The sequence below is a fragment of the Sander lucioperca genome, chromosome 10, assembly GCF_008315115.2.
Source record: "Sander lucioperca isolate FBNREF2018 chromosome 10, SLUC_FBN_1.2, whole genome shotgun sequence".
NCBI lineage: Eukaryota > Metazoa > Chordata > Actinopteri > Perciformes > Percidae > Sander > Sander lucioperca.
This window is the reverse complement of record NC_050182.1, coordinates 30707547-30726170: the sequence shown is the minus strand read 5'-3', so window position 1 is coordinate 30726170 and position 18624 is coordinate 30707547. Positions and strand designations below refer to the sequence as shown.

At 41.2% G+C, this 18624-nt stretch overlaps 1 protein-coding gene across 9 annotated transcripts in view; it reads right to left on the bottom strand.

The window, feature by feature from the left end:
• The window catches only part of LOC116049247, a 28372-nt gene that overhangs the window by 4666 nt on the left and 5082 nt on the right, over nt 1-18624 (bottom strand). The window contains exons 2-6 of one of the 9 annotated variants that reach the window (XM_031298731.2): nt 6619-6903; nt 5765-5878; nt 5159-5251; nt 4793-4925; nt 3147-4683 (exon numbers count right to left, since the gene is read on the bottom strand). The exons of 1 other annotated variant lie outside the window; for it this stretch is intronic. In XM_031298731.2, coding sequence (XP_031154591.2) covers nt 4484-4683; nt 4793-4925; nt 5159-5251; nt 5765-5878; nt 6619-6903 — 825 coding nt within the window. In that variant the 3' untranslated portion in view covers nt 3147-4483. Of the gene's footprint in view, nt 1-3146; nt 4684-4792; nt 4926-5158; nt 5252-5764; nt 5879-6618; nt 6940-6970; nt 6985-10472; nt 10961-18624 lie in introns of those variants that run through there. 7 more of the 9 variants (XM_031298724.2, XM_031298729.2, XM_031298728.2 and 4 more) reach the window with 7 other exon arrangements.

Below are 18624 nucleotides of genomic sequence, written 5' to 3'. Positions count from 1 at the left end.
TTAGGCTCGTTCGAGATGAGCCAGGTCTGCGCAGAATCGATCACCAGCGATCGCCGCCCAATGCATGCCGGTTAGATTTGTGTCCAACTTGATCCCGACTTGCTCTGACGTCATGCACACGTGGGCAACGATAACCTCACAAGATCAAGGCGGCCGCAGTTCTGAGACACAGGCAGCGCAGTTGCTTTTCACCGTGTCACTGCCCGATGTGAGTCGAGTGCAGATGTGAGTCGCGCATGCTCAGATTTAAACTGTTTACGGCATAACGTGTCATACTGAAATTTGTGAACTCTGTCGGTACACGATCCGTTCTGCCTGCACGATCCGTTCTGCACATGCGCAAGATAATACTGTTTTACGTATCCATACGACCTGCACGATCTGTTCCACGCTAGCCTATGGCTAGCCTCCACCGGGAAGCTAACGTTAGTTTAGCTAACAGCTAATTCGGCTAACCGCTAGCTGACAGCTAGATTCAGTCTAAAATAACCTTAACTCAAACGTAATGGGAAAAGCAGGCTACAGCTAAATTAAGACTTCACAGTAATAACAATAAAGACAAGTATTGAGTGATTGTATTTTAAATGAGCACAAGTAAAGTAGAACTGACGTAACAGCTGTTATATATGTTAGGTGTTTGTTATATATGTCAACGTTTATTTTCAAGTTTTATTTTGAGGGTCTTTTAAAGTTATTACATGCTGTCTCAGCTAGCAGTTGGCCGAATTAGCTGTTAGCTAAACTAACGTTAGCTTGCCTGTGGAGGCTAACGGCAGACCGCTACAATCAGCTAGCGGTTAGCCGAATGAGCCGTTAGCTAAACTAACGTTAGCTTGCCTGTGGAGGCTAACGGCAGACCGCTACAATCAGCTAGCGGTTAGCCGAATTAGCTGTTAGCTAAACTAACGTTAGCTTGGCTGTCGACCGGAAGCGTGGAACAGATCGTGCAGTGTCGTAAATCCTCGTACAACCGCGCATGCGCGAACATTTTGCGCATGTGCAGAACGGATCGTGTAGGCAGAACGGCTCGTGTACCGACACCACCAAAGAATTTCTAATAAGGGAAGAAGTTCCACTCTCTCGCTACTTCCGGCTTCTGAACTGGTTGCAGTTCCACCAGAGTTCCATATAGGGGGCGCTCACAGGCCAGTGCAGAATGAATGGGTCTCTATGGAGCTATACCCCTCAAAATCCACTTTTCTCAGGATATCATTTTTTGTCTAGTAATTTGAATGTTGCATTTGAAAGGGGAGGCTAAGAAAATACACACTGCTGGGTGTTAGATTTTTTTAAAGTGGCTTTTTTGTTCTAAAAAGCCTTTTAAAATGTCAATGACGTCATACACATATACGGCCAGAGATTCTGCTTTACGGCAAGCTCTGAGTCGCTTCCTTTTTTCTCTCGAGGCATCGACAACACAGCTGACAGGTTAGGCTCTCCCTGTTAATACACGTGCTAAAAAGAGGTTTGCTAATGTTTTAAAGACCACGCCGAAATATTCACTCTGGCATTCTGGTTCTGCTTCGGATGCCGTCAAGCGGGATCTCCGATCGTAATCTGTCCTTCACTGACCAATCAGCATTCATTAGCAGAATGCTAGCGTGTTATGGGCAACAACGACTCAACCTGTAACAAATCGAAAGGGCATAAGTACTCGTTCATTCAACTTTCGACCTATAATCCATGTTGAACTTGCAAAAACTACAATCAAATCTGAGATTTCTCATCGACAATCAGGCGAAAGAGACAAATTTAGCCGTCTAGCTCCATAGGGTCCCATTCATTTTGCACTGGACCGTTATCACCCCCAGTGGAACTCTGGTGGAACTGCAACCAAAGTAGGTACAATGGGGCTTAATAGGGAGTGGAACGGCTTTCCGTTGACGGGCTTTGACACCACCGACTACAAGACCCAGGCGGACCCAAGGCATGCTGGGAAACACCGGCCTCTCAGCTGATCTAACCGCTGATTGGTTCAGAATCGACTCAATATGATGACGTTTTATATACACTTTGGAGGGATTTTAACTATTTGTCTGATTTAAAGGTTTATTCTGTACAAACCACGTTGTGTGGCTGATAGTGACGTTTAGAAGTCAGAGAGACTAAAGCCGTTCTGATTACGGATCATCTACAGCATTTTGAGAGCTACTCTGTCATAATTAAAACTGGAGATTATGTAAAAGCTGATATATGGGTCTGATAACATTTTATTAAATCGGAATCGGACCACAGTGTTTATGTCACTTCCTGTTCAGCCTGAAAGCTGCTAGAATCGGCTGGAAACTGTCTGACATGACAGCGGATTTTTGTCACCGCCCCCGGCTGCTGCCACCTGCTCTCATCCACTTTACAGGCGAGGTGCAGTTCATCTCAAACGAGCCTACTGTTTGTCTTTATGCCTTGCTATGTAATGTGCTGCAAAATCAAATAAGCAACAACAGTGGGTTGAGAAATTAAGGAGCTGTTCAAATTTCAAATGTTTCCAGTGTTAAAGAGAACAACCTTATCTTTAAAATAAGCAGGTTTGTGTTTTTTAGAAATTAGAAATATTAGGAAACATTCTTCCTAATGCCACATTTACAGTGTTCTGTGAGATTTTACATTGCAGTGTTGCAATATGATCAATAAAGTATTAATCATTGCTTTACCCCATCACCCGCCGATCACGTAGTTTCAATATGATGACATGAGACTTACACATCTATTCCATGGAAAGGAGAAAAAGGAATGTTGAAGCAGGATTTGACATCATACAGAGGAGAGGAAGTATAGAGAATTCATCATTTTTGACATCCCAACGCAACACACACACACACACAGAGCTGGGACCTCTCTGCCCGATGAGCTGAGAGTCAGCACTCCTGAGTGGTGATGTCAGGGTGAGTCAGCCAGCCAATGCACATAGTCATTTTGGAAACAGATGTGTCTGAGTATGTGTGTGTCTGTGTTGACCCAAAGCTGTGTAGCCAGTGTCTATTAAGCTCTTCCCCATGTGCCAGTTAACAGATTCACAGTTATGTTAGTAAAGAAACAGTCTGTGGATGTTTAACACACAGTGAATCACGTATGAGCAACCATGCACATGATCTGTAGAAAACCATGAGACAGACATCTGACAGAAATGACTGGTTGGAAAAAAAAAGTGAATGAATTTTTTGAATTCAAAAATCAGTCTTATGTCCCACCAAAAAAGTGGTAATGTAGCGTTACTTGTTTCATGTCCCTTGATTTGTACATGATAGCTGAAGTATATAAAATGAACGTATACCTATTATTCATCTCTTTGCTTGAGAGCGCTCAAGTGAAAATGGCATAGAGAGTGAAGAAAGTATGTGACAGTGAATTGTGCTCTTGGTGGCTCATTCGTTCAGTCTACAGAATGTTGTCAAATAAGAAATGGCCAGAGCCCACCATGGTTACATCTTTTCTTGTTTTATCCAACAAGTCCGTTCACTGACAAAGAAAACAAAAAAGTATTCACATTTGAGAAGCTAGAATTTTTTTTTTCTTTGTCTATATATGCCGTTTGTCTGATTTGTTCCAGCTTTACAGTATATGTGATCCAGTCTGCAGAAACCTGAAGGTTTTCAACCTCCTGAGAACGTTAATCAGGTCAGTACAAACAAAAACATAAATAATTAGTGCGACTCTGAATCATGTCTTGTTCTCTGCATTACAAGTGATTGCCATTTGAATGCAGTACACAACAAAAAAGCAGCTGGCTGTCAGCCAGCACATGCTGTATTATCCAGTCCTTGTGTGGAGTTTATACTTAATTTATCAGCATAGTGCACCATCTTGTGGACAATGTCTTGCGCTGCACCTGGCAAGTAAGACATTTGTCCACTAATTTGTCTCTTAGGTTTTCAGGACAATAGGAGACTTACTGAGAAAAGTGATTATGTATTTTTTCCATTAAGCCATTCCAAGATTTTCAAATTCACACACAAAGAAAGTCACCTCTTTACATAGCTAGTTGAGTAATGAAACCCATACAAAAGGGTCCAGCTTTACATACTTTATATGAACCAACTTCTTTTCTTTAAGATTTTTTTTTATTCAAAGAGATTTGAGGACTTTCAAAAAGCCAACATCAAACTTTCAGCTTTAGGGCCAAATTATCTCTTTACACATTGCTCTAGAAAAAAATGTGGGGATCACTATACGGAAAGCTGAGTTCATTCTGAACATTTTGATATGAAACACATGGGGATCAGTTTAATGCAAAGACACTAAAAAAAGTCAATTTAAGAAGATATGTGAAAATGCCCTTAGACCTCAGAGGGTTAAAGCAGTGACCAAACAGGAGAATAAGTTGCCTAAAGTTAGTAGTTCCAACGGAGCAGCTGAGGGCTTGGTGCCTTCCTCAAGTTCTCAGCAGTCTTTATTGTCCCATTCACTAATCTGTCATCCACCAACTCCTCTCCATGAGAAGGTGAAAAGAGACCGCTAATCCACGACAGTGACTGAGTCCACAGAGTCATGTTGAGTCCTCTGGTTCATGAACGGCCACAGACGATCTGGGTTCTGAAGGGTCTTCCTCCTCGTCTGTAAGGCTGAGTCGAGGTCTCTTGGATGGTCTCTTTACTAATGTTGGTTGTAGGAGCAGTAGTGGACTGTCCAAGGGGAAGGTGTCGGTGCACACACCGCAATCTCTGCTGGGAATCTTCACCTGGATAGCTTCAATGCACAGACAAATAAATTAGTAATTCTGTCAGTTGTTACACTATTATAGTAAGTAAAAGCAAAAAACTAAAATATATGTATGTAGATATGTAAGACTACAAACCTTTACTTCGAATGGGATTCTGCAGAGTTTGCATAGATAGCTGTGTGCCGACTGATTTTATCTTTGGGGGGTCAGTCTGGGAGGCTACGTGTCTTACAGGAGGCAAAATTCGACAGGAACAGTCAGCGGTGCCCTAAACACCAACACAGGGAACAGGAACAATTTCATTATCACAAATATTTCAAACAGGCTTAACAGTGTATTTATTTGGGAGTATTTTCAATGGCAGATTTGGTGCACTAGTATTTACAGCAGCAGGAAGGTGTATGAGGGGTGGACTCTTAATAAAAATGCCAGTCCCTGGAGGGATCAACAGTGCAGTGTGAACAGTACCTTGGGAATATCTACTATAGTATTCTTACTTACAGGTTTGGGTTTCACACTTGGGTCTTGCACAGTCGGGATTGATCCTCCCTCATTGAGCCCTAATTCTGAAGCACATTCTGCTTTGACATATTCCTGTGGTTAGGACACACAAAATACTACAAATAAGCTGCACCATTTCTCTTGGATTTCTCAGATCCTTTGGTAATACATGAACGCTCACGATTTCTCCTTGAAAATATAAGCCAGCAGACTGTATCCGCTTATATGACTTTTGATTCTCTTTTTTTTTTTTCCCCTGTGAATCACAGGGAGAAAAAAAAAAAAAAAAAAAAAGGAGTATCAACAATTTCATCACAGGCTGTGATGAAATTCCTGCACAGTTAACAGTTAGCCCCCGTCCTTTAACACAGCAGTCGTGTTTTTAACTCGGCATCACATAATGACTCTGAAAGAAGGGGCGGACAAAAAGTGTATTGTGGGTTCTCACGTAGCCGGACATGCGTCCACAGCGGTGGAGAATAGCAGTAACGTTAGCTGCTGGGAGCTAAACAATCCAGCCTATCAATCGGCACATGTTGCACAGTATTGAATGCAGTCTTTCTACACAAGTAGGTTGACAGTGACACACACTGAGCATGAAAATACCGTAGTCGCTGGTGGGGTCAATAATGCAGTGTCGGATATCACAATATCATCAGGCTCTGATTTCACACTTGGGTCTTGCATAATCAGGATTGATCCTTCCTCCGCTCTTATCCCCTGTGAAATCAGGAGACATGTAGCATGTAAACAAATGTACACATGTGCACATGATATCCTTTTGCAAGACAAAGCCCCGGTTGTGTAACTAGGGACCACACTGTTAGTTGTCGACAACTGTCTCCACTTAACAGTGTCGTTAACCACTTAAACAACAACGTTAGCTAGCTAACGCTACCAAATTAACTGAGACCTACAGTGGTTTGGTGCCCTTACCAATCAACCTGTAAAGTAGCGTTAACGTTCTAAACATACATCCACATGCACACTTGTACACTGTTCAACATATTGTGATCGAAAAGCAATGGCCATTGTCTAACGTGCTTGTGGGCAAAATATTTTGAGCAAAACCATTTGCACACAAAACGTTAGCTAGAAAGTGTATCCTCTGCTAACTTTGTAGCTAACGAGCCTAACGTTACATTTGACTGCGACCTTAACATCAGCTGGTATAAGTCACTCATAAATCCACACCCACAACATTGTTCCACATCTTGAAATACACAACCCATCACCACATTTCAAAACACTTTCTGGTAAAAAAAAAAGAAGAAGAGCAAAACCATTTGAAAGTTAGCTAAATAAGTTCAGCTTTCACACGGATGTATAACATCACAGCTTTAGCTGGGTTAGCTTTAGCTGTAGGTTAGCTACATCCTCCATATCCACACTTGAACACTGGTATAAAGTTACATTGCCTTGTTTATTTTGAATATAATCCACAACTAAAGTACACTTACAGGTTGTGGTTCTGAATCTCCAGGTTGGCCAGACAGAGTCGGAACTGCACGGTCTTTCAGAAGTAATCGTTTCGAAAATCCTAAATTGAACTGTGGCCGGTTCAGGAAGCAGTCATCCGTAAAATGAACAGAACATAACATAAGGTTGGGGTTGTAGTCCTGGGGAGTAGTGTTAAAAATAAATTGTAACCACTGACTCTTTAATTCATCATCTTTCGGAAGATGAAACAGAGGAGATTTCCCCTTGCACTGACGAATACAGCGTCTCCTAGACATGGATACAACTAGCTAAACTCCCTCCACTGGTTTTGAGAGCGTGCCACACACTGGTAGCTAGGCGAGCATTAACCACAGACAGTTAAAGAACTGGACAAAGCGACGCTGTGGACTCATAGACAGCAAAGTGAATGGACAAAATGACGCCGTAGACTAGCAACCTAGGGGGTAAGCCTCTCCTCGGACCGCGAACCTCCTATGGCGCCATTTTAATGCTACAAAGCGATCACCCCCCCGTTAGCATCCCATTGACTGCCATTCATTTTGACGTCACTTTGACAGTGAATGACTTTACATCTGAAGCGTTTAAAGACTTTATTTGTCCATTGTTTATTTCTAAAGAAACACGACAATGTATAAAATGCTCCATTACCTTGTACCTCACGTTATGGCTCCGTAGCAGACGTTTTTATAAAAATAGGCTAACGATTGTGTCATAACCACGCGACTTACTGTCGCATAGTAGAGGAATTACCGTATAGTACAGGAGAAGCTCGCAGGCAGTTTCGTCTCACATTAGCTGTTTAAGTTTAATTGCTAATGTTAACTAGCATTTTAGTTAGCAATAATTAGCCTGTGCCTATGTTATCCCCTTACATATACCTACGCTCTCCGTCTCTGCTAGATTGGGAATGACTGAGATTTCTCTTGGCACAGATACCAGCAGACTTACAACTTTCAGACACGTTGCTCACAGCACATTTACGTCGTCTCTCTCAGTTGGAGGCTGCGCAGTAACTGTCGGTACACGATCCGTTCTGCACATGCGCAAGATAATACTGTTTTACGTATCTGTCGGTACACGATCCGTTCTGCACATGCGCAAGATAATACTGTTTTACGTATCCATACGACCTGCACGATCTGTTCCACGCTAGCCTATGGCTAGCCTCCACCGGGAAGCTAACGTTAGTTTAGCTAACAGCTAATTCGGCTAACCGCTAGCTGACAGCTAGATTCAGTCTAAAATAACGTTAACTCAAACGTAATGGGAAAAGCAGGCTACAGCTAAATTAAGACGTAAGTAGACGAAGTAAAGTAGAACTGACGTAACAGCTGTTATATATGTCAACGTTTATTTTCAAGTTTTATTTTGAGGGTCTTTTAAAGTTATTACATGCTGTCTCAGCTAGCAGTTAGCCGAATTAGCTGTTAGCTAAACTAACGTTAGCTTGGCTGTCGACCGGAAGCGTGGAACAGATCGTGCAGTGTCGTAAATCCTCGTACAACCGCGCATGCGCGAACATTTTGCGCATGTGCAGAACGGATCGTGCAGGCAGAACGGATCGTGTACCGACAGAAACCCTAGCCATCACCAGAAAAGTGCTTCTAAAGGCCTTCACTGGTCTCCGCCCAGAGCAACGGGATCTGTTGGTCCACTCTTATATACTGTCTATGCTAGCAACGGAGAGCAGTGAAGCACTTTTCCGGTGATGGCTGAGCGTTACTGCCGTTCTCTTAATACATCCATGGTTACTGCAGCCTCCAACTTAGCTTGACGATGTAGATGTGACGTGAGCAACCTGTCTGAAAGTTGTAAGTGGTTAGCCTGACAAGCCAGACCCACATCAAGATGTTGGGTCTGGGAACTCACCATTGATGGAGCGGGATAAACGGTTGTCTTTCAAATTCCCTCTGCACGCAACAGGATAGCGCTACAACCAGGCAGAGCAACGAAGAAGGTAGCGAAGTTAGTTGATATATTACACTTTTGCCGTACCCGGTCGGCAAAACTCTGAACACATCTTCCTTTTTTAAGAATGATTTCTGTGCCATTCTTTGTTCTTTTCTCAAAGAAAAGCTTAACTCCAAGTCTTCCAGAAGACCGCTGTTCCCAGCAGCAGCAGCCATAAGCCCGCCTACCGACTCTATACACGATGTGATTGGCCTGACCAGAGTTTGGTTTTTCCAGCTTGCAAGCCAACGGAGAGTGCCAAGACCCCCCTGGCTGCAAATTAAATTTCGGGATGGGAGGCAGTGCTCGAATTATCTTTTTGTCTTTAAGGGGGTCTCTCTATCTCATAAAAAAAAGTTGGCACACCCTGTACATAGCCTAACAAGGCTATACAATTAAATAGCCTAGGCGCGAGTGGCGCTTTTGCGCAGTATGCACACGGTAGGCCTTTTTTTACAGAAATGGAGTCCTTTTAATTAATTTCAACATATTATTGATTGTAATAGTCCATATTTCATTTCAATTTCGCAATACAAAGAAATAGACTAAACGAGTGTCATTCTCAATTTCACAGTGAAATAAAACGTAACTCATTTGACCCGGACCACCGTCTCAGATATCCTCCGTGTCAAACACAATAATGCATGTAGTCTTTAACTTATACACAGGGAAAATGCACTAACTGGCAGAAATGAATAAAGCCATTGCACAGCCAAACTATGTTCTAGTCTTATAATGTACACGTAGTGATAAAAACACCTGGGTGTTTAGTCGTCTCGTGTGTTGAACCGTGGAAATAAATAGACGAACAATTTTGGAATTTGCACTGAGATGTTGTCGGGAAGCCTATTCACTGAATATTCCGCCATCAGAGTTTGCATTGTATTGCTGACAGGTGTTTCAAAATATCTGGGAACTTTTCCGGAGCTCTGAATGGCAGAGGATAACTACTGATTTATTTACTGAAGATGTATTCGTGGTATTTACCTCAAAAGCACATTAAGCTAAAAGCAAGGTGACTTCTTCGGACTTGCGAGTGCTGTCAAATGGATCGTAGCCTATGCGGTTTGCTCACATAGCCTAGTGGTGTGGTGGTGAAGTGCAGTCATGCTGCGTTCATGAGCGTAGGGTAGGTCTACGTCCCGTAGTAGCCTATATTTTATATTTTAATTTTACGTCTTTAATGGTAAGAGACCGCACAGGGATGGATAATGAGCGTTGTTTAAGATTAAATTACAATGCCACATATGGCAGACACCTTCAGATGTGAGAGACCCCCTCAGATTTTTGACTTTGTTGCTTTCATGGGAGCCAGCTCTCACTCTATGGGAGCTTGGCTCCCACATAATTCGAGCACTGATCTGATGTAATGTTGTATGTCATCTGTTCTGTGTATTTTGTGGTGTATTTGTCTGTAATGATCTGTATGTATAAAAAAAAGGTCCATGTAGCATGATTCGGAATGATTCAGATTTCTCTTGGCACAGCTACTAGAAAACTGTGCCAGAAGACAAAATTTCAGACAGGTTGCTCACGTCACATCTACGTCGTCTAGCTCAGTTTGAGGCTGCGCAGTACGCTCATCACCGGAAAAGGGCTTCTAATTGACTTCATTGGTCTCCGTCGAAGTATGCCGCGTCCTATTACCCTCGGAACTCGGTTTTGGCGTAGCTGTGTCCGTTTCTTTCACTGTCTATGGATCTAACTAGGCTAGCTATCCAGACCAACCATCTCTACTCCTGACACACATGACGGAGAGCATGAATCACACCATCATAACAAAACATGACCACGAGTATGTGTATACCAAACCGGCTGCTATGAAGAAGCGAATAGAGACCAGGATGCTCTATACTGTTAGCCTACAGGACGTTAAAAATACATGGTAATACAACAAACTTACCTCCGTAATATTCCTTCGAACATTAGCTCTACCAGGACTTGCAGGGTTGTGGCACAACTTTATCAGAGCTTTTGGTGTTTTGGATGGAGTGGGCTCGCGGTCTCTTTTATCAGAACGACTTGATGAGGCTTCATCGTGTTTCTCATCCTCTATCCACCTCCTATACACAGGCAAATCTCGTTCCAGTCTTGTTAAAAAGGTGGCACACCGCCGACAAATCCTATTCGACACTGGTCTGTTGACTACCGTCACGCCAACATGAAAAAGTCTTTCTGATATACTTGGTTTCCCAAATCTATCGAAAATGTTGACTGAGTATTTGTGCAAACCAACCATTCTCATATTCTGCTTGCAAAAACGGCAAAAGTCGTCTTGTGGCTCCATTTCCATTAGGCTCCATTTACGTCTCGATAATTTTTCAACCGAAGAAAGTCTCAGTTTTGTTGAAGTATAGACTGTGAAAATACGTAATTAGAAAGACTACACACTTCAATGTCGCATGGATGACGTATCACTGAAGCTACGACGTCTGTGTGAATCGTAATGGGATGTAACGTTCAACGTAACTCAAATGAGCAGCGGATCTTGCTTGTTCTTTTGCTTATCTGCTGAAAACACTTCACTGGATAAAACACATCAGGTAAGATAACGTTACATGTGTTGTGGAACAGAGCTAGGTGACGTAAATTGTGTGAGACGAGAGCTGTAGTTCACGGTTTCACACAAAACTAAGTGGTCATATGACAAACTTACGGCTAACTGAGACTTTCTTCGGTTGAAAAATTATCTTTTGAATTTACGAATATCATATTTGTAATCCATGGCTCAATTCAAACGGGATCAAAAAATAATTTGCCTCTCCCCGTTCACTTCCACCGGAAGGGGAGGAACTTCGCCTCTCTATCGTCCACATTTTTTTTCTCCTTCAATTCATTTATTGAAAGCATTTGCAGTTACAAACAACACATACAAGTACACATACACACAACTACAAAATAAATACATAAACAAATAATATCCCAGGGAGTCTGCAAAGTCCAGCACTAACAGTTAGAGGAGTTCCAATATCATTCAGTCACGTGATGTCACAAGTCTTCAGAGCTTTACAGTTCTTTTAATATCTTAGGGAGTCCAAATATTCATTGACTTCACTCATTGAGCCCCTGAACTTACATTTATGGATGTGATATTTGGCGAGTATAAATAAAAGATTAATAATGAAATATTTTCCTTCCTTGTCCGTCTTTAAGCTCGACCACACCAAAGAAAACATCCTTAAAACAAAAAGAGAAATCCGTAACAAAATAGTTTTGGATAAATTCAAGGACGTCTGACCAGAATCTTTCTGTGTAGGAACATTTCCAAAATAAATGGGAAATATCTTCATCTGAACTTTTACAGAAAGAGCATTCAGATTCCATATCTGGTTTATACCGCTTAAGCACACACTTTGCTGGGTAGAATCTGTGAATTAATTTAAACGTAACTTCTCTCACTTTATTATTAAGCATATATTTGAAAGGCAAATACCAAACGTTTTCCAAGGGACATTCTCTACTAAACTGTTCCAATGTGGGATTATATAAGGAATAGTAACTATCTTTTTGGTATAGAGTCCTAATTGTTTTATTTTTAGTCCAGCGCACAGCCGAAAAGCATAAACTCCCCACAGCAGTATCAAATAAATCAATATTGTGAGTCAACTCAGTGGCCATGGGAAATGAATGGCTCCCAGCAGCATTCTGATTCCAGAAGGAATTGCATCAAAGACAATTGCATACTCCTTAACCGAAACAGGAATTTGAAATTTCCACAAAAAATCTGAATAACTCTACAGTCTGCCATTTGTGCCATAGAGTTGGCCAATAAGTAAAATATTATTCCTATACCAGTTTTCAAAAAATAAGGATTTGTTTTTGAAGAGAATGTCCTTATTATGCCAAATGTAATATCGATGAGGTGAGAAGTTATGTTTAAATAAGAGACACCAAGCCAAAAGCATGTGTTTATGAAAATTGGACAGTTTGATTGGGATTTAGCTAATATTATAATTGCATAATAACTTTGTTCAGGCCACCGATTTTAGAAAAAATATAGTTTGGAATAAAATTCCATAGTGATGTTGCGTTATTAATGAATTGTCTGAGCCAGTTGATTTTGAAGGTGTTGCTTAAAGTTGTGAAGTCCAAAAAATGTAAGCCCCCACACTGATTTGTGTTCATTATTACAGACTTTTTGACAAAATGAGTTTTGTTTTTCCACACGAAATTAAACAACATATTGTCAATTATTTTCGATACCCCACAATCTACATCCAAATAAGCAAGTCTGGAAATTCCCTCCGCTTTTGTCAGTAACACTCTTCCTCTCAAGGATAAGTCTCTTTGTAGCCAAGAGTTTAACTTCTTCTTTGTTTTTTCAATGATTGGGCTAAAATTTAATGGACTTCTTATATTGTGGTCTTTAGTTATTATTGTTCCCAGGTATGTAACCTGATCCTTCACAGGGATATCACATATAGTTGAAACATCACATTCTTTAACTGCCATTAGTTCACATTTTCTTAAGTTTAATTTGAGATCTGAAGCTTGTGAAAATCCTCTGATCAACTCTATCGCAGGGGGAATCTGGGAGGCATTTCTCAGGAAGATGGTTGTGTCATCAGCCAGTTGAACTTCCAAGGTACTGTTAGAGACATGTAGAGCTAAGAGTTGAGAGGCAATCAAAAATAAGTATGGGGAGATTGGGTACCCTTGTTTGACTCCACGTGAGACTCTGAATCTAGGGGACGTACCAAATTTAAATTTTACGGCACTACTACCATTTTCATACAGGGTCCTGACAGTTCTGCAAAAGTCATCTCCAAATCCAAATTTTTTAAGCGCTTGCAGGATAAAACCATGTTAAAGAGAGTCAAATGCGTTATAAAAATCAAGGAACAGAATGAAGCTGTTGTCAGTGATAAACTCATTATAATCCAATAAATCCAGCACTAATCTATTATTATTTGCAATATGTCGTTTCCTCATGAACCCAGATTGTGATTAGTCTAGAGTCTAGAGAGAGTCTAGAGTTTCCATCCATTGGAATCAATGTGATGACACCCTGCGTCATAGTTGTTGGGAGAGCTTCTTTCTCTAAGCTCTCTGAGAAAACTTTTACCAGAAAGGGAGTTAGTAATTCATCAAACATTTTGTACAATTCAGCAGTTATACCATCACACCCTGGGCTCTTGTTGTTTTTGAGATTTTTAATCGCCTTCAACACCTCCTCTTGGGATATGCTATCATCACAGTAGTCTCTGTCTTCTGGGGATATAATTCTACAATGGCTGATAGAGTCCATAAATGATTTAGTTGTTACCTCGCAGTAATTAGATGTGTATAGATTGTTACAGAAATTATAGCAGTGGACTGCTAACTCTCTTGGATCTTCAATAATTTTTCCCTCCACTTTAATTTGATCTACAGTAGCCAGTAGGGTTGCACGATATTGACAAAATGTGATATTGCAATATCTATTATGAATATTGCGATATCTATATTAATTTCAATATTTTTAAACATATGTAAAATTACAAAAGTTACGGGAAAACGCATCAAAATAGATTCATAACAGATTAAACAAGTTTTCTTACAACACAAGGTTTATTTCAACTGACTGTCATATTGGAGTGGTCCAACATGAATAAATAAATAAGGACCATGTTTTACTGGTTGGACAGTATAACATATATATAGAGAACAGGACATGTTTTACTGGTGGTACAGTATAAAATATATAAAGAGAACAGGACATGTTTTACTGGTGGTACAGTATAAAATATATAAAGAGAACAGGACATGTTTTACTGGTTGGACAGTATAAAATATATAAAGAGAACAGGACAACTTTTCTTTCTCTTCTCTGATTCGTTCCGTTTTGTTGTCTCTATCTATTTCTTCACTTACACTGTCACTCTGTTGAAATATGCACACACGTCACATGGTACGCTCCATAGGGTTTGTCACGTAGTGGACCCATGTGCAAGTGGCACGGTAACTGGCCAATGAAACATGATCATTATAGCGTTTCAAGCGAGCTCTAAATCAAACACAACTAAGCCACACAGCCAACGGACGGGACGCAGCGCTCCACAAAATAAACAAAATATTGCATACTTATTGCGACACTTTCGATATATTGCGATAATGATATTGTCGATATATATCTTGCACCCCTCGATATATTATTGCACAACGTGATATTGCGATAACGATATTGAGTCGATATATCTTGCACCCCTAGTAGCCAGTACATTTTTACTCTTTTCATGTCTAAAGAAGTAGGCTGAATTTTGTTCACCCTCTTCCATCCATCGTTTTCTTTACCTTACGTAGGCTCTTTTAGCTTTTGATTTATAAATGTCATCTAATTTATTTTGTAATTTCTTATATTCACATCTTTCCTCATTAGATAGAGACTCTTGTTGAGAAAGAAACACTAGCTGCTCAATAACCTTGTCTTCAACTGCTCGTCTGTTCTTGGCCAAATCACCACCAAACTTCCTGAGAAACTTCCCCAACTCATATTTTAGAAGCTCCCAATTTGTCCCATACACTTTCTGAGAGTCTGCTTTAATCCAAAAGTTTTCAATCAATTCTTTGACTCTTTGTTTGACCTGATCATGTTCAAGGAGGAAACTATTAAGTTTCCAAAATGAGGCTTTTGGGCCAGAGGACTGATCCGAGGACAGAGTTATTGAGAGGTAAATAGCTTTGTGATCGGTCAATGGAGTGTTACTGATATTGACTAAAATGGTGTTCCTCGTTAAACATCTGGAAACTAACCAGTAATCCATTCTGGATTGTCTTGAGCAGGCCTTATTGGACCAGGTATGCTGTCTGTCATTTGGAAACTGTTCCCTCCAATCATCAACCAGGTCAAATGTATCCATGAGACAATTTAACACAGAGTTAGGAGACCCTGAACTCCTTGGTGGCCATTTGTCTAACATTAATTGCTATATTAAAATCTCCTCCCACAACTAAGGGTATTTCTTCAACCAGTATGATATGTTATCCTCTATGGTATCAAGAAGCATGTTATTCTCAACATAGGAGCTGTTTCCATATGTTTATAATGACTATTGTATGATTATTTTTGGTAATTACCATTATGAGAAAATGCCCTGAAGAATCTAAGTCAGTATTTTAAATATTCCCATTAAAATTGTACCTAAGCAAAAATCTCTTATTTTTCTTAGCAAACAAAAACGGAGCCTTGCTCTATCGTCCAAAACAAACTCATTCCCGTCGCTCTGGATACGTCACCCCGTGTATTGTTGTGATTGGTCGTAGTGTTATCCAATTGCGTGCAGTGAGATTTTCAAATGCATGCTTGGTGCCGTCCCTCGAGTTGGGCCACCAGTTGGATTTCCAGGCTATTTTCCTTCAGTAATCCATACAAATGGTATTTGCTTTCGCACTTATAAAAACAGCATCTTTTTCTCAACATGGCGATACTGCTAAACAAACTCTTCCCTGGGCCCACGAGATGCCTTCCTGTTTCATTATCATCCCCAATATTCTTGCCAACCATACTTTTAGCATTATGACTTTTTATTTTAGTCCTAAACTCCACTCTACCTAGTGGAAGTCATATGTCTATTTCTTATAAATTTGAATTGAAACTGTGAGATGTTCAGAAAATTGATGGCCATGTTAAGTGTTTAGTGAAGGGAATTACTCTACTGGCTTGTAATGTTATCTTATTATCACCTCTGTACGTAGCCAGTTGAATAATGAAACCCATAAAAACAGTATCCAGCTTTACAAAGGCTGCTGACAATTTACCGGTTGACAATGAAATTACAGTTATTAATGCTGGCCTGCTCCACAGTCATCCTGGCACATATTACTAGTAGGTTCACACAAAAGCTACATTAAAATGTATTTCTCCCATTACATCTACTACTTTCTACTGTCATTTTTTGTGGTTTTGGAGTCTATGTGGTCCAAACTTTTCTCCACTTCTGTAGTTTTAGTAGAAGTGAAATCACATTGTACTAAGAAAGAACTTGTGGTATAATGTGCAGAAGAGGAACTGAAAACAAAATGAACACAAAAACATGTCAACATTCAGCCAGGCAGACCAAACACATCCCCTTTTTTACAGCAGTGACCGAACAGGAGAATCAGTTGCCTAAAGAAGTTCAGTTATCTATTATTAAACCGTTCCAACGGAGCAGCTGAGGGCTTGGTGCCTTGCTCAAGTTCTCAGCAGTCTTTATTGTCCCATTCACTAATCTGTCATCCACCAACTCCTCTCCATTAGGGGTGAAAAGAGACCGCTAACCCACGACAGTGACTGAGTCCACAGAGTCATGTTGAGTCCTCTGGTTCATGAACGGCCACAGACGGGCTGGGTTCTGAAGGGCCTTCCTCCTCGTCTGTAAGGCTGAGTCGAGGTCTCTTGGATGGTCTCTTTACTAATGTTGGTTGTAGGAGCAGTAGTGGACTGTCCAAGGGGAAGGTGACAGTGCCCACACCGCAATCTCTGCTGGGAATCTTCACCTGGATAGCTTCAATGCACAGACAAAGAAATTAGTAATTCTGTCAGTTGTGTCTACAGTTGCTAAATGAATGAGCACACACTAACTACTATAGTATGTAAAAGCAAAAAACTAAAGCAAATTAAACATGACTTGATGATATGTAGGACTACAAACCTTTACTTTGATATTGATTCTGCAGAGTTTGCATAGATAGCTGTGGACCGACCGATGTTTTCTTTGGGGGGTCAGTCTGGGAGGCTACCTGTTTTACAGGAGGCAAAATTCGACAGGAACAGTCAGCGGTGCCCTAAACACCAACACAGGGAACAGGAACACTTTCATTATCACAAATATAATTTAAAAATACACTAAAGTATTGAATGCTTTGTTTAGAGTTGAGAGGTTGGGCTGTCGGGTGGAAATCTGCTGGGTTTATGTTATGGGTTGAAAGAAATGGGAAAAGCAGTTACCATTGCAAAGTCAACTTAAAAAGGCTGGGCACTCGCACTAGAGGATGGATACCCGAACCGAGCCCATCAGGACCTGGCGGTACCCGACGGGCGGGCCGGGTTCAGACAGATATTTAGAAATGATGTTCGGGTTTGGGTCGGGCTCGGTAGAGTTTAGATTCTCTGCCTGAGCCCGGCCCGATATTTTCCGCCGCTATCCTCGGGCCGGGCTGGGCTCTTGACCAAGCATTTGTGTTTTTTTAATAATTACTTTGTTAGCCTTATTCGGTGGGGAGAAAGCTATGCCTCTCCAGCTTCTCCCGTAGCTCTGGGTAGGCTACATGTCCTGCACTGACTTGAGTGTGAGGTAAACTGTGCTACATCGTGTCTCCCCCATCTGCAGCACTGTTGTCGGCCAGTGTGTCAGCATGCAGACCGTGGCGAAGGACAGTATTAATTAGGTGACCGAGACAAGAACGTCTCCTATATGGTTCCAGGGCTTTGATTATGTTGCTGCCTTGATCTGTAACACTATTCGGCTGAGAGAGCAGCTATAGGGTCGAGTTTAGGTTAGAGGTTTTTTTTACATTTCTTCATTCAGATCCATGTGCGATCCATTCCATTCTGAATAAACAAACGTCAGTTATAACGGCCCACGTATTAAAAAAATGTCGGGTTTAAATCGGGCTCGGGCGCATAATTACAGTTAATGTGTCGGGCCGGGCCGGGCTCGGACGCAACGTGCACGGGCTCGGGTAGGGTCGGGCATGATTTTTTTTTAGGCCCGATCTAAGCTCTAGGGCTCGGTCACATCAGCGCGATAAGGCATTGAACATTTCAAATTTAAAAAAGCTTATTACGTAGGTGCGCGCCTGTGTTAACGTGCGCTTGTTGCCCCATGTGCGCTGATGCGCTCATCTGTTGACATTTCCGAATACCTTCCTACAAAACGTACATGTGTCATTAGTATGAGAAAAAAATGAGATTTTAACTGTCGGGCTCGGTTACTGCTCTGTTGGACGCGGGCCGGGCTCAGACAGAAAAATGCAGCCCAATCCGCACTCTAAAGGCCTGGACACACAGAGCCGATAATAATACACAAGTAAGCCACTGGTAGAGTGTTACTTACAGCTTCAGCTTCTGAATCTACAACCCGACCGAGTATTGT